This window comes from Oryx dammah, unplaced genomic scaffold, assembly GCF_014754425.2.
Source record: "Oryx dammah isolate SB20612 unplaced genomic scaffold, SCBI_Odam_1.1 HiC_scaffold_21, whole genome shotgun sequence".
Classification (NCBI taxonomy): domain Eukaryota; kingdom Metazoa; phylum Chordata; class Mammalia; order Artiodactyla; family Bovidae; genus Oryx; species Oryx dammah.
In genome coordinates, this window is record NW_024070205.1 from 77,409,092 (window position 1) to 77,434,057 (window position 24,966).

At 38.3% G+C, this 24,966-nt stretch overlaps 2 protein-coding genes across 13 annotated transcripts in view; both read right to left on the minus strand.

Moving 5' to 3' along the window:
- Positions 1-22,040, minus strand: part of ZC3H11A (zinc finger CCCH-type containing 11A) — a 43,084-nt gene extending 21,044 nt beyond the window's left edge. The window contains exons 1-6 of one of the 12 annotated variants that reach the window (XM_040263019.1): positions 21,877-22,028; positions 21,320-21,381; positions 15,919-15,972; positions 14,528-14,587; positions 7,500-7,699; positions 6,261-6,380 (exon numbers count right to left, since the gene is read on the minus strand). In XM_040263019.1, the coding sequence (XP_040118953.1) occupies positions 6,261-6,380; positions 7,500-7,553 (174 nt within the window). In that variant the 5' untranslated portion in view covers positions 7,554-7,699; positions 14,528-14,587; positions 15,919-15,972; positions 21,320-21,381; positions 21,877-22,028. Of the gene's footprint in view, positions 1-6,260; positions 6,381-7,499; positions 7,700-14,527; positions 21,027-21,175; positions 21,382-21,876 lie in introns of those variants that run through there. The other 11 variants (XM_040263022.1, XM_040263020.1, XM_040263014.1 and 8 more) reach the window with 11 other exon arrangements.
- ZBED6 (zinc finger BED-type containing 6) lies at positions 16,033-21,026 on the minus strand. The gene has a single exon (XM_040263012.1). The coding sequence runs from the start codon at positions 20,122-20,124 to the stop codon at positions 17,182-17,184; it is 2,943 nt and encodes a 980-aa protein (XP_040118946.1). The 5' UTR covers positions 20,125-21,026; the 3' UTR covers positions 16,033-17,181.
- Positions 22,041-24,966: the final 2,926 nt, after the last annotated feature.

The following is a 24,966-nucleotide window of genomic DNA, read 5'->3' on the forward strand; positions in this document are numbered from 1 at the left end:
CAGGCAAAACTTTACTATGGCAGAATGGTCAAGATGGTGACTAGTTTTGGGATTGTGGTGAATGACAATGAGGAGATAAAGGGGGAAGACAGGGTTGGAAATGTTCTATTTCGTGATCTGGGTGCTGGTCTATTAGGTACACTCACTCAATGAAAATTCAACATGTAAGATAATGATTTGTGCACATTTCTATGTAACTCAAAAAAGTCCCGATAAGCACTTCTGAAAAGTAATTAATGTCTGATTAATAATCTGCATTATGTTAGATCTCTCATAATAAAGCAGCGTAAGCTTTAAATTTCAAGACAAGAACAGCTGTACTATTCAAAAACTTCCACTTTTCAATATGGAAGAAACAAATAGAGAAACAATGCCTGAAACAAAAAGAACCTTAAGGGATCAAGAAGGGCAATGATCCCAATATCTGCTATACTGGGAGACTGATAATACACTGTGTCAGTAGGAATATGGAAGAATCATGAGTCCCACACACTGAAAACAGAAACGTAAACTACCTCAACATCTCCGAAAGGTGGTTTGGTAAAAATTATGTCACCCTGCTTATTTAACTTATATGCAGAGTACATCATGCGAAATGCCAGGTTGGATGAAGCACGAGCTGGAATCAAGATTGCCAGGAGAAAATCAACAACCTCAGATATGCAGATGATACCACTCTATAATCAAAAAGTGAAGAGGAAGTAAAGAGTCTCTTGATCAAAGTGAAGAGGAGAGTGAAAAAGCTGGCTTAAAATTCAACATTCAAAAACACTAGTAAGATCACAGCATCCAGTCCCATCACTTCATGGCAAATAGATGGGGAAACAATGCAAACAGTGACATACTTTACTTTCTTGAGCTCCAAAATCACTGCAGACGGTGACTGCAGCCGTGAAATTAAAAGATGTTTGCTCCTTGGAGGAAAAGCTATGACAAACCTAGACAGTGTATTAACAAGCAGAGACATCACTTTGCCAACAAAGGTTCGTACAGTCAAAGCTATTGTTTTTTCAGTTGTCAGGTATGGATGTGATAGTTAGACCATAAAGAAGGTTGAACACTGAAGAATAGATTCTTTAGAACTATAGTGCTGGAGAAGACTCTTTAGAGTCTCTTGGACAGCAAAGAGGTCAGCCAGTCAAATCCTAAAGGAAATCAACTCTGAATATTCACTGGAGGGACTGATGCTGAAGCTCCAATACTTTGGTCACCTGCAAAGTACTTTGGTCACGATGCAAAGAGCCAACTCATCGGAAAAGATCCTGATGCTGGGAAAGACTGAGGGCAGGAAGAGAAGGGAATGATAGAAGATGAGATGGTTGGATGACATCACTGACTCAATGGACATGAGTTTGAGCAAACTCTGGGAGATAGTGAAGAGCAGAGAAGCCGGACATGCTGCAGTCCATGGAGTTGCAGTCACACATGACGGAGAGACTAAGCAACAACAATGTAAAAGAGTTATGTCCTGCACTTACTGAACTTTATAGTATTTACTAGTATCCCGTTACCCTTAAAAGTTAGGTCTGATAGCTACCACTGCCCTTCCCTGGTGGTACAGTGGGTAAGAATCCGCCTGACTCAGGGAACATGATGAGTCTGGTCCCTAGTCTGGGCAGACTCCGCGTGCTGTGCGGCACACTAAGCTCATGCGCCATGAGCGCTGAGTCCACGCTCTGGAGTCCCTGAGCCTCAAGTACGGAAGCCTGTGCTCCGCAACAGGAGAAGCTGCCGCACGAGGGGCCCGTGTACTGCGGTGAAGAGCGGCCCCGCTGACTGCAGTTAGAGAAAGCCCGTGAGGAGCAGCAAAGACCCCAAGCAACTAGACGAGAAGTCGCTCAGTCCTGTCCAACTCTTTGGGACCCATGGACTATACACAGTCCAGGGAATTCTCCAGGCCACAATACTAGAGTGCTAGCCATTCCCTTCTCCAGGAGATCTTCCCAACCCAGGGATCGAACCAGGTCTCCCACATTGCAGGCGGATTCAAGACTGAACCTGTAACCAGCTGAGTTACCAGGGAAACCCATGAAGCTACCAGATGCTACCACTGTTATCACCAGGGAAGTGCAACCAAATAAATAAGTACATAAATACATGTTAAAAAAAAAAAAAACCCAAAGCTACCATTGCTCTTTAAAATAACAAATATACAATTACTTCTTGAGGTAGCATCTAATGCCAATCTTCCCTGCTCCTGGATCTGTCTTTGCTTCTTTCGTAAAAGCAACCTTCAAATTATTGGATATGATAGCATTATCTTTAAACTGAAGTCACAGGACATTTATCTGACGTGTTTAATACCATTACTGAATTTTATTTCAAAATAAAAAGTAATACACAAACAATAAAGATGACTTGGAAAATAAAATTAATACCTATTATGCCATTACACAGTGAATCACTTATTTTGTTATAGAATTCTTAAAAAAAAAAATAAACAACTGTAAAATGTATTGATTCACACTTAAAAGTTTTCCATATAATTCTGTACATTTTCACTTAGCAACACACCCTCATAGTAATATTCTCCTACATGATTATTTCTTTAGCTTTTAAAAAGGCCATATATATAACACATGGTTCAAAGATATACAGCTGGCCCAAAGACACACAGTGAAGGCTCACCATCTGGCGCAGTTCATGTACTATAAAATTACCATAAGCACTTAACTAAGGAATAGGAACCATTCTGTCCCTTAAGGGCCCAGGGACTGAACCTAAGTCTCCTGCACTGCAGGCAGATTCTTTACCCACTAAGCCACCGGGAAGCACCATATAATGGGCTTCCCAGAGCAAAAACATGCACACATATTGCTGCATTTTCACTGTTGGGAGAAGCGTATGTTCTCTGTGAACCCTCACGCAGAGATCATAACAGAAACGCATATATGAGTAACTCCAGACTATGACTGTCTTTTATAATCAGTGTATCCTTACTCTATCACTGTAATAAATCAGAATTCACATGAAATGCAGGAAACGTGGGAGATATATATTCAATCTCTGGGTCGGGAAGATCCCCTGGAGAAGGAAATGGCAACCCACTCCAGTATTCTTGCTTGGAAAATCCCATGGACAGAGGACTCTGGCAGACTACTGTTCATGGGGTCACAAGAGGTCAGACACGACTAAGAACACACACATGCATGCATGAATGCTTGCATAAGCCATATGCTAAGTCTCTTGAGTTTTCCAGAGAATTCCAAATGTATTAGGCTGATGCAAAACTGTGGTTTTTCCACTGTTGAAAGTTGCTGTTTCATACTGGAATATATTCTTAAATAAACGTGATTATGTTATACATAATTTTAATGTGCATTTCTCACTTTATGTCTTTCTGCTAATGACTTATTAATGCTATTTTATATTTATTTTAGACTAGGGAAATGATGTTAGACAAAAAGAAAATTCAAGTGATTTTCTTATTCAAGTTCAAAATGGGTCATAAAGCAGCGGAGACAACTCACATCAACAATGCATTTGGCCCAGGAACTGCCAATAAACATACAGTGCCATGGTAGTTCAAGAAATTTTGCCAAGGAGACAAAAGCCTTGAAGATGAGGATCAGAGTGGCTGGCTCAGAAGTTGACAATGACCAACTGAGAGTGATCATTCAAGTTGATCCTCCAAAGAACTCAAAGGTGACCATTCTGTGGTTGTTAGGCATTTGACGCAAATTGGAAAGGTGAAAAAGCCTGAAGAGTGGGAGCCTCATGATCTGACCGAAAATCAAAAATATCACTGTTCTGAAGTGTTGTTTTCTCTCATACTATGCAACAACGAACCATTTCTCGATCATATTGGGACGAGCAACAAAAGGTGGATTTTATACAACTGATGATGACCAGCTCAGCGGCTGGATGGAGAAGCTCCAAAGCACTTCCCAGAGCCAAACTTGCACCAAAAAAAAGGTCATGGACACTGGTGGTCTGCTGCCAGTCTGACCCACTACAGCTTTCTGAATCCCAGTAAGACCATTACATCTGAGAAGTATGCTCAGCAAATCAACGAGATGCACAAAAAACTCCAACATCTGCAGCCAGCACCGATCAACAGAAAGGGCTCAATTCTTCTCCACAACAACGCCCAACCACTGCACAAGCAATACTTCAAAAGTTGAACAAACTGGGCTATGAAGTTTTGCCTCATTCACCATATTTATCTGACCTCTCGCTAATCATCACTTCCTCAAGCATCTGGACAACTTTTTGCATGGAGAATGCTTTCACAACCAGCAGGATGCAGAAAATGTTTTTCAGGAATTCCTCAAATCCCGAAGCAATTTATTTCTCATTGGCAAAATGTGTTGTCATTAATTCTATTTTGATTAATAAAGATGTGTTTCAAGCTAGTTATAATGATTTAAAATTGACAGTCTGAAACAGCTATTACGTTTGCACCAATCTAACATATGTTCTTAGAGACTGGCACAGCTTTCCTAAGAGTTGTGCCAGTTTACCCTGCTTGCAATGTTACAGCATGATTTTTCGAAAGTTGCAAGAGCATTTCTTTTTCTGAATGTACTTAGTCAATCTGCTATTTGGAAGACAGCACAGAATGTTGTTGTTTATTTGCTAAGTCATGACCACCAGACCCCTTTGTCCATGGGATTTCCCAGGCAAGAATACCAGAGTGGGTTGCCATTTCCCTCTCCAGGGGATCTTTCTGGCCCAGCGGTCGAGCCCACGTCTCCTGCACAGGCAGGCAGGTTCTTTAGCACTGAGCCACCAGGTGCTCAAATGAAACCAGAATGGAGTGGCCACACAGCCCCAGACCTACAAACTGCACACTCAGGCTCTTTCTTCTCTCCCCACCCCTTCTCAAACAATTCATAAAGTCATTATGTGAGGCTGAGAGAGGTAGGAACAGCTGCTGGGAGAGGAAGGGCAAGTGGCCCAGAGCAGAGTGGCGGAAGCTGACTGAGATGAGGAAGGTGTCCACGGGATGAAGTGGAATCGGCACAAGTTGTCAGAGTTAGCAAAGCATTTGTGTAGGAGGATAGCCAGCACAATGCTGGAGCCTGAGAAGGGTAGGAAGGCTTCTGTGCAGAAGCAATCTCATTATAGGGTGAGGAGGGTGTACTCATGGAGGTCAGCCTAGAAGGGGCATCAAAGACTAAGCAGGGTGAGGAAGGGAGGATCTTCCTGAGTGGGAGTCTAGTGTCGTCAGAGAACGAGCAGGGTGGGCAAACAAGTAGAGCACGTGAACCTGGACAATTCTGTTAGGCCAGAAAGTGAAGAAGTGTTCAAACAAGGCTGGAAACATCGCAAAGATTCAAAAATCAGCTTTAAGGGCTCTTATTGGCCAAACATCTGAGGAGAAAAAAATGATAGTAATGGCATATACCACACTGAATAAAACAGGAAATCATTGAGGCCACACATAAAAAGCTGGAAAAAAAAACTTCATTCAAAATTTGATATGAAATGGGATAATTACAAGGTCTCAAAGTACCTTTCCAAAATACTTAATTACAAAAAAAAAAATGTATAGTGAAGCAATCTGGTGGCTACCACCTTCATGAAGTGATGCAAGTTAACATCAGTAATGGGGTAATTACAACTGTACACCACTCAGTGGTAAGCAGTGAGAAGAGCACCTCTGTGCTATTCCTGCCAAAAATGTAAGATCTGAATTTAGCAATGAGGAAGTATTAGATAAACCCAAAGTGAGGAACATTATACAAAATAACTGTCCTATAGTGACCAAAAATATCAAGGTCAATGAAAGGCAAGAAAAGACTGATCAACTGTTCTAGACAGAAGGCCAAATCACTATGACAACTCAATGCAGCACATGATTCTGGACTCACTCCCCCTATTGCAATAAAGAACATCACCAGTTCAAGGGCAAAACCTGAATGGGATCTGAGGATTCAATGAGAGTAATATATGTTAATATTCTAATTTTGATGGTTTATCACAGTTATGGTTTAGTGGAAAGTTTCATACTACACTTGCAACTTTTCTCTAAGTTCAGACTGTTTTAAAATAAACACAAAAATTAAATACTCCCTAAATATATATATGGTTTTTACACTTTAGACAGATTACCAAACGGCCTTTATGAAATATGATACTAATTCATACCATCAAGCATCTCGATATTAAGTGAGCATTTCATTAATGACAGACATTTCACTAGGTCATTAAAAAAGAATTTAACCCACGTTACATAAAATGTTTTTTACTGCCATATTTTTTATTGTCCCATCAGGACACAAGACTACTTACTGAAACACCAACTGAAGACTTACATCAATCTCCATGTGCCGAAACCTGCACACCTGTCGAAAACAGCGCCCTTCTTGCCATAATGTGCAAACAGTTTCATTTCCCAATGCAGCTTCACAGTGACGGAATGGACAGCTGTCACCCTGTGAACAGAAAAAATAATACAGAAACAACTGTGGGATCAAACCAGCCCCCAGGCAAAACGCTCACTGTTTCTCGGTACCTAGACAAACACAGAAGAGTAAGGAGAGACAGGTAGAGAACAACTGAAGTGGGATGGTAAGAACAATCTGAGGTCAAGAAATGTTTAATTTCCTAAAACCAATTTCTTGACAGTATCCTTTATCTGATCTGACAACATGAATGACACAAGCTGAGAGATGGGGTTCAAAAATACAAGTGGGAATATTAGGTACCCTTAAAAAATATGTTTTACAGTTAATCTTCAAAACCATTTCATATATCCTGAGTTGTATAACTAGCTTTAAATGGAAAATTAGAAAGTAATTGATTTGAATTTAAGTATAATTCCATGTTTCACTATAAATTTCACACACTACTACTATTTGAAACAAAATGCTACTGTTGTATAACTTGTTACATAAACTCAAAGCTTTGCGCAAAACTAACAATTTAAAATATAGCACCAAAATGATTTAAGAAAAGTACTTGGGGGGAAAAAAACCACATGTATAGAATTAGTCATAAAGGAATAACAGAAATTAATGAATAAATCTAAATGGAGCTGCAGAAGAAACAAGCTGAAAAACAGGAAGCTCCAACAAAGAAAAAAGCTCTAATAAACTTGCAAAAGCATGTTTAGAAAAGTGGCTTTAGGATTCAGCAGGAAATCTGAAGAGAGAAGTCAAATTCAATCCATGACAATTCTATAAATACAATACAATCCACCCATTCATTTACTACAAAGTAAATTTACTACACAAAGATCAAAGTTAGCAAGCCACAGTCAAGTGTTCCTAATTCCTTAAAAGCACCCTGAACAGATTAATTATAGCTATAAGAACACTGAATGATGACTAAATGCTATCTTTTTACTTCTGGAGAGTATGGAGAACATAAAATGAACAGGAAAAAAAAACGATGAGTAATGAATTTGCTTAGGAATGCTATCCTTTACTAAAAATTGACAGCAGATAATAAACAGTTGAGCAAAACATAAAAGACAACTTGGTATGCTGGGAAATTTTTATTCAATTTTATTAGGGAACTCATAGAACTGATTTAGAGATGCTAATTCTTACTTTAGTACAAGTAGAATAGAAAAAAAAATAGCAGTCTTCTCCTTGATTAGGCATGCTGAGTAGATCCTTAGATGAGAAGTGGCTTTTTGAAAACAAGCCACTGCTTCCTCTAGGCGAGGACCAGCTCCAAGTCCTCTTGATATGGGTTTAATCTTCCGAAAGACAAGTCAATCACAGAAATCGTCTTTTAAATGTTAATCCTAAAATGAGAAGACAATGAATGACTTCAGGTAAATTCTTTCAACAATCTTCTCCAAGTCACCCTGACCAATGAGCAGAGCCTTATGAAAATTCTGATTCATATTTTAATCTGTGAATGTTGTACATTCTCATCTACAATGCAAAATTTTTGTTAAAGAGCCATGCTTCTTTCTTTGCATTCTCTATGGTGCTTCAGCATAAATTATGTAAGCATTATATACTCAACAAATGATCTGCAGTTTAGATTATTAACTTGGACTATTTTACACAAGATAATTTGCTCAATTTGTATTTCTGACAACCTAGACTTTTTTCATCTAACAAACGTTTCAATATGTTAACAAGCACTTTTGTTATTTCAAAAGTATATAATTCTAAGTATGTGGAAAAAACTATCTCGCTGGAATAGCTGGTGAACCACTACCCTTGAAAAATCTGCACAGAGAGCTAATACAATGAAGATGACCCAAGAGCTGCACACCAGTTAACACACAAGGAGCAAAAGAAGTTCTCAGGGCTTATCCCTAAACTAGCGCTTATGCCGAATGACCAGCATTCCCTCTCCCCCTTAGTCCTTGCCATACCACAGTTCTCACACTAAAGGGTTCAAGAAAGCAAGCTTCGACAGAAGTAAAAATACATGGCAAGAGCACATGTCAGGATCGAAGGGGTTTCTACAAACCCCTACATCAGAGGATAAAGTTTCAGAGACATGGATCTAGGGATTTCCCTTGTGGTCCAGTGGTTAAGACTCGCAATTCCACCACCCAGAGTGTGGAGCTGGTCCCTGGTTGGGGAAGTTCCGCATACCAAGAGGTTTTGGCCAAGACAAAACAAAAAGATCTTAAAAGAGAAACACTGATCTACAACTTGAAATTAAGATGAATCAAATTTATTCACATTTTCCGCTAACAATTCCTAATTCAAGAATAGCAGGCCATAGTAAAACCAGCCTTTAACTCAGCAACCTAGGTTAGAAGAGTTATGTTACTAAATACACTCGAAACCTTCAAAATTTAAATACTGTATGACTTTCAATTCTATTTCCAGAATTTATCCTGAGATTAATATTCAACAGTGGAAACAGTGACAGACTTTATTTTGGGGGGATCCAAAATCACTGCAGATGGTGACTGCAGCCATGAAATTAAAAGACGCTTACTCCTTGGAAGAAAAGTTATGATCAACCTAGACAGCATATTAAAAAGCAGAGATATTACTTTGCCAACAAAGGTCCGTCTAGTCATGGCTATGTTTTTCCAGGAGTCGTGTGGATGTGAGAGTTGGACTATAAAGAAAGCCGAGCACAGAAGAACTGATGCTTTTGAACTGTGGTGTTGGAAAAGACTCTTGAGAGTCCCTTGGGGAGATCCAACCAGTTAATGCTAAAGGAAATCAGTCCTGAAAATTCATTGGATACTTTGGCACCTGATGCGAAGAACACTCATTTGAAAAGACTCTGATGCTGGGAAAGATTGAAGGCGGAAGGAGAAGGGGACACAGAGGATGAGATGGTTGGATGGCATCACTGACTCAATGAACATGAGTTTGAGTAAACTGCGGGAGCTGGTGATGGACAGGGAGACCTGGCATGCTGCAGTCCATGGGCTCGCAGAGTCGGACACGACTGACTGAACTGAATTAATATGCAACAAATATGAAAAAGAATAGTGCATAAGAAAGTTCATCACCATCTTCTAACAATGAAAAAACACCTAGAAACCCACATGTTCAAAAACTGATGCTTCTATAAGCCAAGGAATCACAAGGACTGCCAGCAAACACCAGAAGCTAGAAGAAGCAAGGAAGGATCATTTCCCTACAGGTTTCAAAGAAAGCATGACCCTGTCGACACCTTTTCAGACTTCTAACCTCCGAAACTGTGAATAATAAACTTCCGAAACTGTGAATAATAAACTTCCGTTGCTTTAAGACATCCAAGTATGTGGTACTTTGTTATGGAAGCCCTAGGAAACTAATATACATTACAAACAGAGTCAACTGATCTTTGCCAAAGAAGCAAAGCAATTTCAAAAGAGAAAGGACAGTCTTTTCAATATACAAACAATGCTGGAAGAAGAGGATACCTGCATGCAAAAAAATATATCTAGATAGAGATCTTATACCTTTCACAAAAATTAAAATGAATCACAAATGTGAAATTAAAAAACTCCTAAAACGAGAAAATCCAGGTGATTCTGGGTGTGGTTTTAGACATAACACCAAATGTACAGTCCGTTAAAGAAACCATTGATAAGTTGGAGTTAATTAAAATTAAAAACTTCCACTTCTTAAAAGCACTATTAAGAGAATGAAAAGCCAAGTTACAGACTGGGAGAAAATTTCTGCAAAACACATAACTGATAAAGGACTGGTATTCAAAATATACAAAGAACCCTTAAAATGCAACAATAAGAAAAGCAAACCAGGGACTTCCCCAGTGGTCCAGTGGTTGACTCCACGCTTCCAATGCAGGGAGCACGGGTTTGATCCCTGGTGGGAAACTAAGATCCCATCACCCATGCCATGGGGCACAGCCAAAAAAATAAGTTAAAAACGAATTTAAAAATGGGCAAAAGATCTAAACAGACACCTTACCAAAGAAAATATACAGATGACAAACAAGCATATGAAGACACTCAGTATCACTGGGAGTTGCAAATTCCTTTTAGAATAGCTGACAAAAATCCAAAAACTGACACCACCAAGTGCTGGTGAGGATGTGGTAGCAGGAAGAAAGCTAGAAAAATACAGATCAAAGGTTAGCAGTAGTTATAATCACGGTGGTAGGATTACAGGTGGCTATTTATTATTTTATGCTGAGAATAACACTACATTTTCTAATATGATGAAACACAGATGTAACAGAAAATTCAAGTCTACCCTAACTGACCTGACCATCGTTGATATACTACAGAACAGAACAAGGATTGGGTCTTTAATACTACTTCACCAGTCCACTACCAACATTCCTCTAACCACAAAGAGAATGCATTCCACCATCTAGGGTACACCAAAAGGTAACTTTAAAAATCAGAGGAATAAAGGGAATTTCCTGGTGGTCCAGTGATTAGGATTTGGCACTTTCATGGCCTGAGTTCAATCCCTGGTGATTCTGTAAACAGAACGGCCAAAGAAAAGAAAGAAAATTTAGAGGCGGGAAAAATTAGGAGTTTAACATATACATACTACTACATATAAATAAATAATCAACAAAGACCTACTGCATAGCACAGTATATTATACTACTCTGTAATAACCTGTATGGGAAAAGGATCTGAAAAAGAATGGATATATGTGTATGCACAACTGAATCACTCTGCTGTATACCTGAAACTAACACAGCACTGTAAATCAACTCTACCACAACATAAAATACAAACTAAAAAATTGCCTCCAATGGGATAAGGTCTCTAGGAATGTTCAATTAACTACAATGACACACACAATAAGAAAAAGGATTAGTCAGAAAAGAATGGAAACATTTTACAATAGAAAGGTCTTTTGGTGTCCCTTTCATCCCTGAAATCAACATCCCAAAGAACATAAATGAAACTGTTGTTGGTTTCAGTAAGACTGCTACATATTAATCAAACAAAATGAGATGTATGAAATAGTAGAAGAGCACGAGTTGTACTCCCCCGCCACCCACCGTTTTTTCGAAATCGATTCTGTAAAACACCCTGAGGTAGGCAAGGCAAGGTATGGAGAGATTGAATCCTGAATAGATATGCACCACATTACTAATGTTTAAATAGAACAGTTTTTTCATATATCCCTTTTACATACTGAACTTCTAAAACTTGGACTGAGGGGTGGGGAGAAGGATATAACTGCTATGCAAGAAAATAGCCCCCAAAAATGTAGAGGTAAAAAATTGACTGTAATTATTACTACATAAAAGTCCAAAACCATGGTGCACACTCCCTTTTTAAAAAAAAAGAAATAGTACCCAAGATAAAGAAAAATCTGAACAAACACTGATGAAAAAGACAAAACTGAATTATAGGATATTACTATCGGAACATTCCCCAGAATGCAAAAAGATGTCAATGTGAGAGGAAAGATATATAAAATAGGAATAATTCCAGAAGATTCAATTTCTACACAATGAAAATTAAGACAAGGATGGAATGGAACTGGTAGAAATGATAATAAAATACAATGATGGAATGGAACTGGTAGAAATGATAATAACAATACAGAAATTTCCCTAAACTGGATGAACTTAAGTCTTTTAACTAAAGGATTCATCAAATGCCAGGCAGAAATTTTCTTTAAAGACATATATATATATATACATATATATATATACATACATATATATATATAATGGTGAAATTTTTGAATTCCAATGATAAAGCAGAATTATACAGACTTCTAGGAAAAAGCAGACTGAAAACAAAGGAAAGAAAATCAGACTTGACATTTGAAACATTATTTGAATCTCTAAAATTTCAAAAGACAAAATATCCAGAATTTAAAGGTGATATTATGACCCTAGATTGAACTTTTCAAATTACATTTCAAGAAAAGCTCAGGACTGGGAAGAAGGTTTTAGAAAGTCTCATAAAGTATATATCATATATGTACTCCACGTATTCTTTTAAAAATTACTAAAGGAAGCAGTCTAACTTCAGAAAAAAAAATTAGAAAAAATAAATAGTAGTAGAAAAAGAACAAAACAATGAAAAGGCATTATCTCATTATTTCTTTTTCAGTTTTAAAGCAACTACTTGGGGGTGTCTGATTTATGATACAGCTGATAAATTCTAAATAAAGTGAACCATATAGTAGATCAAGAGTAACAAAACATGATCAAAGGAGGTTTATTCCAGAACTAAGAGTGGTTTAACATTGGGAAATTCATTACTAGAATTAACAGGGTTAAAAGAGGAAACTCTGTGGTATCTTAAGATTTCAAGAACAGAAAAATGGTGAAAAAATATTTAAAACTATATATTTTTTTAAGTTAAAATGGCTTTTAAAAAATAGCTACAAACATCTATTCCCAATAAAAACTCTTTGTAAATTACAAGGAACCTTCTTAGCATAAATGTACTAATTGATCAGAAACTATCATCATATGTGACATGGTAAAACATTACAAGTAAATCACTCAAGGGAAAAAAAAAAAGCCTGTCTCTACTACCATCCAACACTGTTTCAGAGTTCAATGCATGCAATAAGGCAAAAAAGTATAAAGATTAGAAAGGATGAAACAAAAAATTTAGTATCTGTAGATTATATGCTTGCAAACTATACAATCTAACAATCAATTAAGTAAATTTTTAAAATCAACATGTTTTTAAAAATCAGTAAATTTCTTATGTTCCAACAACAATCATTTAGATGATAACAAGAGTCCTAGTCACAATAAAACTAAAACATATAGGAAGAAAACAAAGAAATATAAAAGACCCCATCAAATTAGAAACAAAACCAAAACTATTAAACTACTAAGGCACAAGAAGACCTGGATAATGGAGAGATAATGGAGTACAGACTTAAAGAAGTTTACTTTTCCCCTAAATACCTTAAGTAGACTGAATGCAATTCAATTCAAAATCTCAATGATACTTTATTATTGGAACCTGACAGACTGCAAAATTATCTAAGAAAATCATAAGAAGAATGAGAGGGCCCTGGGCTTCCTGTAATTACCACAGGTGTGAAATATAACATTTAAATGTAATATTGGCAAATGAATGAGTACAAGATAAACAGGATTCAGGCAGTTTCTGGAAAAAGTGGCATTTGAAATTAACCAAAATAAATTTAGCCATCCATTTGAAAAAAAAAATAAATTCTATATCATACAAAAAAGGTTCCAGGAGAACAAAAGCAAGGATGACAAAGATGCTGTAACTCACTAAAAGCACTATATAAGAAAGAGTCTCTAAATTCATAACTAAGCTGAGCTAAAAAAGCATTTTTGACAATGCTTAAGGGGAGGAAGACAGGCAATGTCATGTAACTACAATCCTTAGATTACATTTTAATATAAAACATGTAAACACTTAAGTACTGGAAAGAAATGCATGTTATTTTTTTTTAATAAGCTCAGGATGAAAAAAATCTGTCCTAAACATGACACCAAAGTTACAAACCAAGACAAAACTCATAGATAGGACTACATAAAATGAAAACCATTCATACAGCAAAAGATCAGCAACATGGCCAAGGATTAATACCTTCACTAAAAGGGATGTGTTAAGAACTTTTAAAAATCAAAAAGACTTCACTAATACAGTAAATTGGTATAAACTCCTTAGAGAATTGTAACAATTCTACAAATTCACATTTAAGAACTGGTTCAAAGAAACAGTTCACACGTATGTGTATGTGTATGTATATATATATATATAGCTGTTTTTAGATAAGGGGCTATTTTTGTTTTCAATGGCAAAAACCCAAATGTCCATCAATGAAGGATATACTAAGTTATTGTATATCCATTTTTATAAAGCAACAAACACAGCCATTAAAAAGAGGTGAGGCAAAGCTATGAGTATGGACATGGAACTATGCCACAATAAACTGTCAACGGTGGTTTTCTCTGAGGAGGCAGAATTACATGAAGAATCCACCTTGTCTATATTGCTTTTACTTTTATTCTAAGTACATATTATCAAGAAAAAAAGAAGGGGTAGTGATATTCCTATCAAAAAAGCCCAAAAACTTGTAAACAATTACAAGAAAAAAATAATGTGTTGACAATTATCTTTTTGATTTCTTACTGGTTCAGGAAAATTATGCCCTAAATTACAAAAATGTTTACCCCTTTAATGATTATAAAAAAAACAACAACCCATTTCCACACTTACATTAGCTGGTTGATCTCAACAGGAATGTCTGTGTCTTCACTGAGTTCCAATTTATTACGCCTGTAGGTCGAACCAACACTCAATCCATGAATTAATAATAATATTAGAGGCAGAAAGAATTTTCCTCCTCACATTGCCAAGGAAACCTCTCAGCCACAATTCAAACACAGGATGTGTTTTTAAAATATCTCTCAACTACTGAGAGTTTAAGTCCATTCAAATAACCTTTGTCAAACTGGAGACAGCTAGGGTTAGTTATCTCCTCAAAAACAAAAAAACAACAAAAAAAGAGTTCATATAAAGATGAACTTGAGATTCAAAGGATTATTAAAAAGAAAAAAAGATCAATCTTCCATAGCCGAACAAGTAATTTAAAAAGAAAAAAGAAAGAAAGAAAAAAAAAAAAAAAAAAACACCAAAATTCAATAAGATCCAATTTCTGGTCTTCAAGATTTCTTCACCTATTAAGAAAAAAACAGAAACCTTCCCCCATCTTTATTATCTGTATAATAAAAACATACTTGTATGTAAAAATATAGTGTTTTATGTATAATATACATATACATATATACTAACTGGCTTATAAACACACACACACGTACACAAATGTGTAGAAATAAAACATCTGGGTAAGTTTTCCCTTTTAAAATACACTACAAAAGCCTTCAAATTTGGGTCATTATAAAAATAGTGAATTTCCTCTTATACCAAAGTATCATGAAGTATTTTAATGTTACACTAAATCTTGCCCGGCCCACAAAATAAAAATGAAGGGAAATCCTCACACATATATCGATGTGTATAATATGGACGTATGCATACTGTCACACCATCTTTCATCATCTTCAGGGAGTGTTTAACCAAAAAAGGTAGAAATGTATAGTTACAGAGTAACTACAGAGTGGTGCAGCAAGCTGTAGAAGGCAGAGCAGCATTACAGCCATCCTGAACTGGCACTGTCAAAATATAGAAAGTTTCTATCTAAGGGAAGATTTTTTTCTTCTTTTATAACACCAGTATCACTGGCATGACATTCAGTGGTGGCCCTGCAAAGGCTTACGCAATCTAGTTCCAAATTCTTTACTAGCAATGGCTACAACTAAAGACTTTGTAATTATCCATTTACTCCATTCAGTAAAAGGGTAAACTTTTGGAGTTGAAATTTCATTTCACAATGGTACATTTACCATTTAAGAATTTCAAAAAAACAAAAATGAAGAGCGATTTTGATACATAGAAATGAGTTCTAAATTTTGAAACCAGCCCAGTAACAAAGCAATTTGATTCTCATGTAATAAATACTACATAATTTCTAGGCTAAATCTTGCCAAATACTATCCAAGACAAAACTAAAATCAAAACTTTAAAAAAAGTGGACACCTTTTACTCACACTTAATACTAGTCAATTTTCCAGGAAATTTTTGGGCAGGGAATATCCCCAAATCTAAAATGAAAAAAAGGAAAAATTGGGATCTTACATTAGTTATTCGGTCTGAAACTTTTACTAAAAGTCATCATTTCTGGCCTCCCACTCGATCACAAAAACAATATTCTCAGAGTGGAAAGGGACAAAATCAACTGAGATCAATTCTTTCATTTTACCAGTGAGGCAATGATTACTAACACATGAAAATATTGACTGCTTATTTTGAAATAAGAGTTAAGGCCAAAATAATCTCACAGTTAAGAATATAGTATTATGGGTCATTCGATGTAATTTTTAAGAAGACATTTATGATCACTTAAATTCAGAGAAACATTCTTTGGGAAATGGATACTGGTTTTGCCACAGTATGCTCATGGGGCTTTCATTTTTATTCCCATTTAATCTTCTCCAAATCTGTAATTTTTTTGTTATTTACCCATAAATTATATAAAAGTACCTATATAATCTTTTATTCTTTTTACAATAAAAGTTAAACAGGACAATTCAAAGACTAAAAGTATCTTTTTCTAATTGTTTTTTAATGTTTCCGTTTCATATAGAACCAATCTTAAATATAAAGGGCAACTCTATCACACTTCAATTATAAAATTGACCAGTATGAGGAGGCAATTAGAAATTCTGAAGTATAAAACAATTTTGTGAACTTTTGTTTTTGCCCAGCTGTAAGTATGAATCAGGGTTTTTAAAGAAATAGAAAAATAGAAGTGGTGGGGGGGGGCGGAGATATATCAGTTTAGTATCAAAGTAAAGTCGCTCAGCTCCATAGGACTTTGCGAACCCATGGACTATACAGTCCTGCCTTTTCTCTGTTTTATTGGTTTCAGAGCAATCAACCTTCCCAAGTTGAGAGAAACTTTAACTTAAAACCAATTACTAGTTCAATCTACCAGCCAGAAATAGCCTAAGGCCTTTCAATGCTGCACTATATTTTTCTAATTAAAATATCTCTTTTCCCCTCTCAATTGGAACAAACAAAATTTCAGGTGATAGCTATACTGAATTACTACTATGAAATCTTCAAAGTTAATCTTTACTTTGTCGATACTGTATTACCTCTGAGGAATTTTCAGCCCTTTCTGTGTTTTCAGGTTTCCCCAGATAGTGCATAAAGAATAATTAGTATAACTACATATAACAATTATAGCAATTAGGATACACTAACATAGCAATAAGTTGCCCATTTTAAATGGAGAAAGGAAAAAGAAATTAAGATAATATTTCTTTTTCATTGCTTTGAATAACTTCATTCTCAGGATCCCAGCTTAGAACCAATGCAGAATAATCATAGTTAACATTTTTCAAGTTCATTTTCAGAAACATCAGCTGTTCTATATTATCAAAGTCCAGGCTCATGATCTGCTTTGGATGAAAGTGGCTATTTGCAGTAAAGACACATTCAGATTGCCAACTACACATGGGGCAGCTCAGATACTGAATAGCAACTTGGGTCAAAGCTGGCCATACGTTCACCTTCTTCTGCCAATAAAACAAAGGGTCATCATCCCCTGAGATCTCTGAATACTTCTCTTTGAAATATTCATCCACCACTGCCATAGCAGAAGGAAACATGAAGCTTTTGCCTCCAACGGCAACATTATCTGCAGCTGAACTATCAACAGATCCTGAAATGGAGGTGCCTTCTCTTATAGATGAGGTAAATGAATCAGCTCCTACTATAGCTGAGGGGCCAGAAGCTTCTGAAGTTGCAATATGGCAGACCTCTGGGGAAGATTCCATATAGTTACAAACTTCTTCTGCAAGGATCTGCTTGTAAGATTCCAAATCAGCACCTTGAGGAAAAAAGTCTCCCAAACTGTTTTTAAAGCAAGGATCTAACAAAGTAGCCAAGATACAGGGCTTGGATTTGAGCATGGCACTTAGTAGGGTGTCAGTTTCAAGTTTCAGAGATAAACTGTCTACCAGATTGAGGGCCTGAGTAATACCTCTAACTTGAAAATCTTCTCTGAGTTTCTGCAGGGAAAGGAGTAGATGATGGATGAGGGGTAGCACCTGATTCAATCCTATGGTCTTCACACTCACTTTCTGGGTGGCCTCCTCAAATGGTTTAAGAATATCACAAACATATGTCATTAGAGTCCACTGAAGGGAGGTGAGCACAACTCCACTGGCTCTACCAAGGCTATGGTGAACTGAGTAGCAATGCTCCAAGAGCCATTTTAACATATAAAAGGTAGAAATCCAATGGCCAGCTTCATCTTGTTTCAAATTTTTCCATGGAAGTTGGTGATCATTTTGGAACTCTTGCAGTATCTGACGGGCCTTGACTGAATGACTAAAATGATGACAGGTTTTCCTGGCAGCCACTAACATGTTCTCAATGCTTTTGTGCTCACAGAAAAAGTCCTGAATGACTATATTTAAACAACGCAGGAAGCATGGCACGTGGGTAAAACCGCCATCTTTGACTGCGTGTACTACACTAGAAGAACTGTCAGAAACAATGAAGCTAGGGATGAGGAAATTAGGAGAAAGCCACAGACCAATCTGGTCATTTAATTCTTGTAAAATGTTGGTTATCAAACAGTTTTTGGCTAAACCTGTTACACAAAGAACTGCCCACCTTCTAAAGTTGGGGATCCTGCCGTTATTGAAAGAAGCTGTAGTTTCCAAAGAGACCCAATGTACTGTCACAATGAAATAGTCAGTGGATGGGTCATGGGTCCATATGTCCACAGTCAGGTGAATCTTTTGGGTCTGAACATTCTCCAAAGTTAAGAAAATTTTTTCTCTGACAGAATCGTATAATCGAGGTACAGCCTTAGTGAAAAAGAAAGTTTCAGACGGTAACTTATAGTCAGGGGCCACAATCTGCAGGAACCTCTGAAAGGCTGGGGTTGAGAAATAGTTGTAAGGATGCATATCTTCCACAATCATCTGAATAATTGCCTGACTTATTTGACTTGAATTTGAATTTTCACAGTATGCTGTTTCTTGCTCTTGTGCATGCATTTGAGTGTCTTGTTCTGCAACGGGAGTAGGACTCTCAGATCTTCTATTTTCAACCTCTAATACAGGAGGTTCATCTGAATCAGAGTCACTAAGGTGCTCAGCTGCTACATCTTGGCCGCCTGCAGACTTCTCTCCATGCAAAGTGTCACTCAAGAGATCATTTCTCTCAGTTTCAGCTTCATCTAATCCATTTCCAACTGCACCACTGTCTTTGTTGGCAACTGCCCAATGGATGGGATGAGTGGCCTGCAGGTGTCGTTGAAGTGTTGAAGTTCCTAGATGAGAACCTGGCCTACCGCGGCTCACACTTCGTTTACATATATTACACACAGCTCTTGAGATGTGCTGAGGATCAGTATAGAAAAAATTCCAAACTGCAGATGTCTTGGCTCTTGTTCCAGGAATTAAGGCATGCTTGACAATGTTACTTTTAATGAGAAATCGCCCTCTTTGTGCCCTCAGGGCATCAGATACTGATTTATCACGTTTCTTACCCATTCCATTATCTAATGGATCAGCAGGGATATATTCAAAGCTTCCACTGCTTCCAGCAGAAGAAGGAGATAAAGGTGCATCCAAAGGAAAATCTTCCTCCCCACTTGTAACTCCAAATTTGTTGGCCCTTGTCCAGTGAGGTGAATGCCTTGCCTGCAGATGTCGTTGAAGAGTAGATGTCCCGAGATGGCTACCTGGTTTCCCCCTACTAACACTTTTTTCACAGAGGTTACAAATAGCCCTCCAGGTATACTGCGGGTCCACATGAAAGAAGTGCCACACAATGGAAGTCTTGGCTCTGGTACTAGGTAAATAGATCTGTTTTTCTATATTGCTTTCAAAGAGACTTTCTTCATCCTGCTCAGGGGCACTAGAAGCTAGCAAGGTAGGGGCATCTGCAACTGGCCTCCCAGATACCAAATCCTTACTAAACTTCTTCGCAAGGATCAGTTTCTTTCGTCGCCTTTTCCCCTTAATTCGCAAACCCTTCTTTCTTTTCTTTTTAGTGGGCAATTCTGCCTCTTTATCCATGCCTTCTGCTACCATCTTTCCCTCTACCACATCTTCTTCATCTGTATTAGAAGGAATAGGAACACACCCCAGAACCCCAGCACCACTAAAAGTGCTACGTCTTCTACCAGGAGAAAGTGAGGAAACTGGTACACTTAAGGTACATACACTCATCCTTTTTAAGTCTCCAAAATTCGTACCAGAATCTGTTAGTGAGTTTACTCCTCAAACATATACACAGCTGTTCCTCTCTACTTGCATTACCTTTTCTCCAATTTCTATGGGGAGTCAAATTCCCTTTGGACCAATGACTTCCAAGCCAGGTTATTTTTGGAGGAAAAATGACAGCAATGGAGAACATTCCCAAACTTTTTCATGGAGGGCTTTAAGATCCCTTCCAACTTTCTGAGTTCTGAATTCAAATAGTCCAATTTATTCATGTTTACAGAAAAACAACTGAGGCCCACTTTCCCAGTGTAATAAAGTTGATAAGTAGCAGCTAGAAACCAGGTCTTTTAAATCTCAGGTCCATGTTCTTTCTCTTTCATCAAAAACTAAACCTGCTTGAAATGTCTTCAGCTTTTAAAATATGTATTTTTTTTAATGCTGCCTCATGAGAGCAACATCAATTTCCCCTAATTCTAAATGAAGTTAATTATTTTCCGTAAATTTCATTTAAACAAAAACATAGTGCATCATTCAACATTCACCATTTAGGACTGCAATTTGGCAATACAACTCAAAACGTCATTTCTGGACAGTTAAATCAGACTCCACATACTGGTCATTAACAGCAAAATGCTATTTGAGCCCTTTCAACTCTAAAACAGTAACAGTAACACAGTTCTTTTAAAAATATGGGCAGCAAAAAAAAAAAAAAGCTTTGAGAGTAAAACTTTAAAATTTTACTCACAAGCGACTTTTCAATTTATTTTTCGTATCAAGAGTTAATCCATGCTTGGTTTTCAGACATGTTTAGACTGGAGAAGCTGTACAGCCTATAAATGAGTAACTCCTAAGTTGGACTCTATATAAGCAGCAAAAAATGAAATACTAGCTTTAAACCATTCTCATGCCTTCTTGGTTGATCCCTCCCCTTCCCCCAGTACCTACACACATTTATCCTAAAAAACATCGCTATCACTAGTTCAGCCTCCTTCTCAAGGTCCAGAACCAAGGGCTGGAAGATGTCAACAATATGAGCCTTCCCCATAGGAATCCGCACCGATTATGGGAGTTTAGGGGGTGTTCTTCATTACGGTTTCATCAATCCCACAAGGAGAACGGAAGTGTCCCTGTTGTTCTTGATTCCGATGCTGAGGGCTGGGGGTGGGAAGTGTAATTAAGGTACGGGAGGGGTGTAGGATACCGGAATAAGGTCGGTGGCTTTCTGTGTGTGGAGTTTGAGAAAATCTCCCAAGTAGTGGGGCCCTAGAGAGGAATGAGAGTAAGTAAAATCAGCTCCTAGCACTCAATCCGATTTACGTAGCAGGGGTCTGCTAAACTAGGGAAACTCTCTTGCCCCCGAAGAAACCAATTTAGTGTCAAGTCTCTGGAGGTAGGGTAACAAGTCGGTTTCCAGGGGCTGCTCCGGGATCCCAGTTTCGCCAACACCGGATGTGGGGGAGGGGAAGAAGGTTGGGAAAGGAGCAGGCGCCGTGGGGGTGGAAGTGAGGCGGGGGCGGGGTGGGGGCAGGGTGGACGGGAACTGGAAGCGGGAACCTGGGGCCCCCAGCCCGCCCTGGCGACGGCGGCCGCTGGAAGGTGGAGGAGGGGGTCGTTACCGCAAGACCTAAGGACCCGCTCTGACTTTCCGGGCTAGGCCGCGACCCAGGGGCGAGGGGAGGCCGCGGCCACTCCCCTCGCCCTCTCCCCCACCTCCCCGGCCCCAAGCCACCCGGGAAGCAAAAAAACGGGTTTAGTTACCAGAGAACAGAAACTTTACCGAACCGTCGACACTATCCCCGACTCCCGCTTGCTGCCACGTCTTTCTTCTTTCTTAGCCGCTGCCGCCCGCCGTCTTCTCAGCAGCAACACCAGCAGAAATCCAAGACTGCCAGAGTCAAAGATGGCGCCGGGCTACAGGCTCAGCTCTAAGACCCTGCCAGTAAAAGTGCCAGCACGACGCAAGCCGCAAGGATTGTGGGAGATGTAGTTTCCTCTATGAGGCGATGCTTAAGATGGCTTCCCCGTTTGGGAGGGTCACGTGAGATGGGAGGCGCTAAGCCGCAGCATCCCTTATCTTTTAGAAGTTTTAGAAAGGTACAGGTTTCTTGAAACTGTCTTTTATAAAAAACATTTTAAAAACCAAATTGACATAATAAGCGAGAAAGCCGCGAGAGTTTTATCTAACCCGACAGTAGGCACTCAGTTTATTCTCACCAACGGGTTTGCTTAATGAGTAAATCCAAATCCTGTGTAAATCTGATTTAGAAATAAACAGTTTTTTTCCTTGCGATGTTGAAGAATTTGTGCGTTTATTTTTATTTGCAGAAGTGAAATGTGTTTGAAGGGAGTTTCTTTTATTTATTAAAACAAATTTTCATATTGGAAAAAACAATTCATGCTCATTAGAAAGTTGAGGGTTAAGATGTGAAAAGGAAATAACATCAGTTGCTTACCCACTTAATTATTAATATTAGCCTGTATTATCCCATTGGAATATCTTTAGCTTTTTTATTCGATTATAAAGGTATAATTTAAGTGAGGGTTTTTTTTTTTAAGGTAATAATAGGGAAATATAAAAGTACGAAGTTTAAATCTCCATTAACCTCATTCCTGAGAAATAATCTCTCATTAATTTATCCTGTATTCTAACTTTTTTGAATGCAAATACATTTGAATATATTACACTAATATAGTAGGAACCCAAGATCCCCCTAGGGTTATAGGCTCAACAGAACATGCTTAGGATAACATTTTACTGAACTTGGATAAAGGATACAGTCCTGCTACTAAGAAAGGATACCCTTTGATGGTAAAGCAGTTGAGACTCCAAGCACCTTTTATTTCCTCTTGGTCTTGTTCCTTCAGCTACCAGCTTAATGAGAGAGTCCCAGCCAGTCCAGGACTGGGCATGAATCAGGTCAGAAGGGTGTTGAGTCTCTTCACACTTGGACGTTTATCTGCTTTCAAAGTGAGAAGCCACAACATTAGAATCCCAGCCCCAATCACTCCCTTACATGACAATCCTCTGATTGCCATGTCAACCAGCCCTACAAGTAGGTTCTTGGTAACCAGTTTCTGTTTGTGCCTCAACACCTAGGGTTTTTCAGTTTAATAGAAGGCTTTCTAAACAGCTGAAGGGTTTTCCAGACTAGGGCTTTCAAGATGCATCCTGGTCTGATTAGTGTGCTATATACAGTGTTAAAAAAGAAGCAGGAGCCCCCAAATGGGGTCACTTATGCTAAGCACTACCAAGACTTATACCTAAGGTAGTTTTGGCTTCTCCCAGGAGTGAGACATTTTAAACCAATCAGTCTGAAATGTCCTGGTCTGCACTAGTGAGGCAATCTGCCTACTAAGATTCCACCCACCTGTCAAAGAAAAGGTAAACTTCCCCAAATAATCCACTTTAAACTTCCTTGTCCTACCCTCTTTCTGCCTGTAAAAAGCTTCTATTTCCTCTTAGCAAAACTTCCATTTTGTACAACTCTGTCCTTCTATTTGTCTTCTGTCTGGTTCATGAATCGTTGAATAAAGTAAATTTCATCTTTAAATTTATTTAGTTCAAGTTTTGTTCTTTAACAATTGTTGTATTTCATAAAATCTAAGGTATCATTGATTATGTATTTTATTTTATAGACCTCTAAGAGAAAAAACTGCCAATTAAACTCTGATAGGCCATTGATCAGAGATGTTAAAATTTGATAGTATGTGTGTGTATCTTAGAATGAATGAAATATAGTAATTTTAGGATAAGAACAGGCTACAACTATGCATATTGTTTTGCAACTTGCTTCCCCCACCCTCACCCCAGCCCCCCTTTACAATATATCTTGAATATCTTTTGATGGTCATCAATTCTTAGAGGCCTACCATATTCTTTTTTAGCAGCTCTGGTAACACAGTAAGTCTCTTTTGCGGTTAACTGCCCCAGTTCCTTTTTGATGGAAATAATCATGATTATTTAGTCTCACCCAAAGAGGGAAGGAAAAATAATGGACTATTAGGGATACTGAAGGGGTCAGAAATTAAAAGCTAGGGCAATTAGAAAGAAGGAGAACCTGTCAAGAGATCCTCTGAAGTCCAGGTGAGAACCCCCCACCCAACTCCATATATACAAACAGAATTCTCAGAGGGTAAATGTGGGCCTGCCCTTGGTTTGTTAAAAAGGGTTAAATTATCTAGACCAAATGCACAATGCCAGATTTTCTCTACTCACACCCACTCCCTCGATTCTAAATGAATTTCAATCTTTAGACCTCTTTAGTAAATAAAGACCTCTTTAGTAAATAATTGACAAAACATTTTACGGTGTCCAATGTCAGAGCAAAGGTTTTGTAGCTTAGCCCTCTGGGCTTTCCTGATAGCTCAGTTGGTAAAGGATCTGCCTGCAATGTAGGAGACCAGGGTTCAATTCCTGTGTTAGGAAGATCCCCTGGAGAAGGGATAGGCTACCCACTCCAGTATTGTTGGGCTTCCCTTGTGGCTCAGCTGGTAAAGAATCTGCCTGGCTTTGATCCCTGGGTTGGGAAGATCCCCTGGAGAAGGGAAAGGCCTTGCATTCCAGTATTCTGGCCTAGAGAATGCCATGAACAGTCCGTGGGTTTTGGACTGCAGAGTTGGACAGGACTGTGAGAAAATCAGATTAAAAAGTGATTATTTGGGGCTTCCCTGGTGGCTCAGTGGTAAAGAATCTGCCCGCCAATGCAGGAGGCACAGGTTCGATCCCTGATCCAGGAAGATCCCACATACCGCAGAGTAACTAGGCATGTACACCACAGCTATTGTGCTCTAGAGCCCGGGAACCACGGTTACTGAGCCCACGTACAGCAACTAGTGAAGCCCTCATGC

Bases quoted from the DNA above. Each gene is read 5' to 3' on its own strand.
- ZBED6 (XM_040263012.1), bottom strand. From the start codon at position 20,124: ATGAGTGTATGTACCTTAAGTGTACCAGTTTCCTCACTTTCTCCTGGT.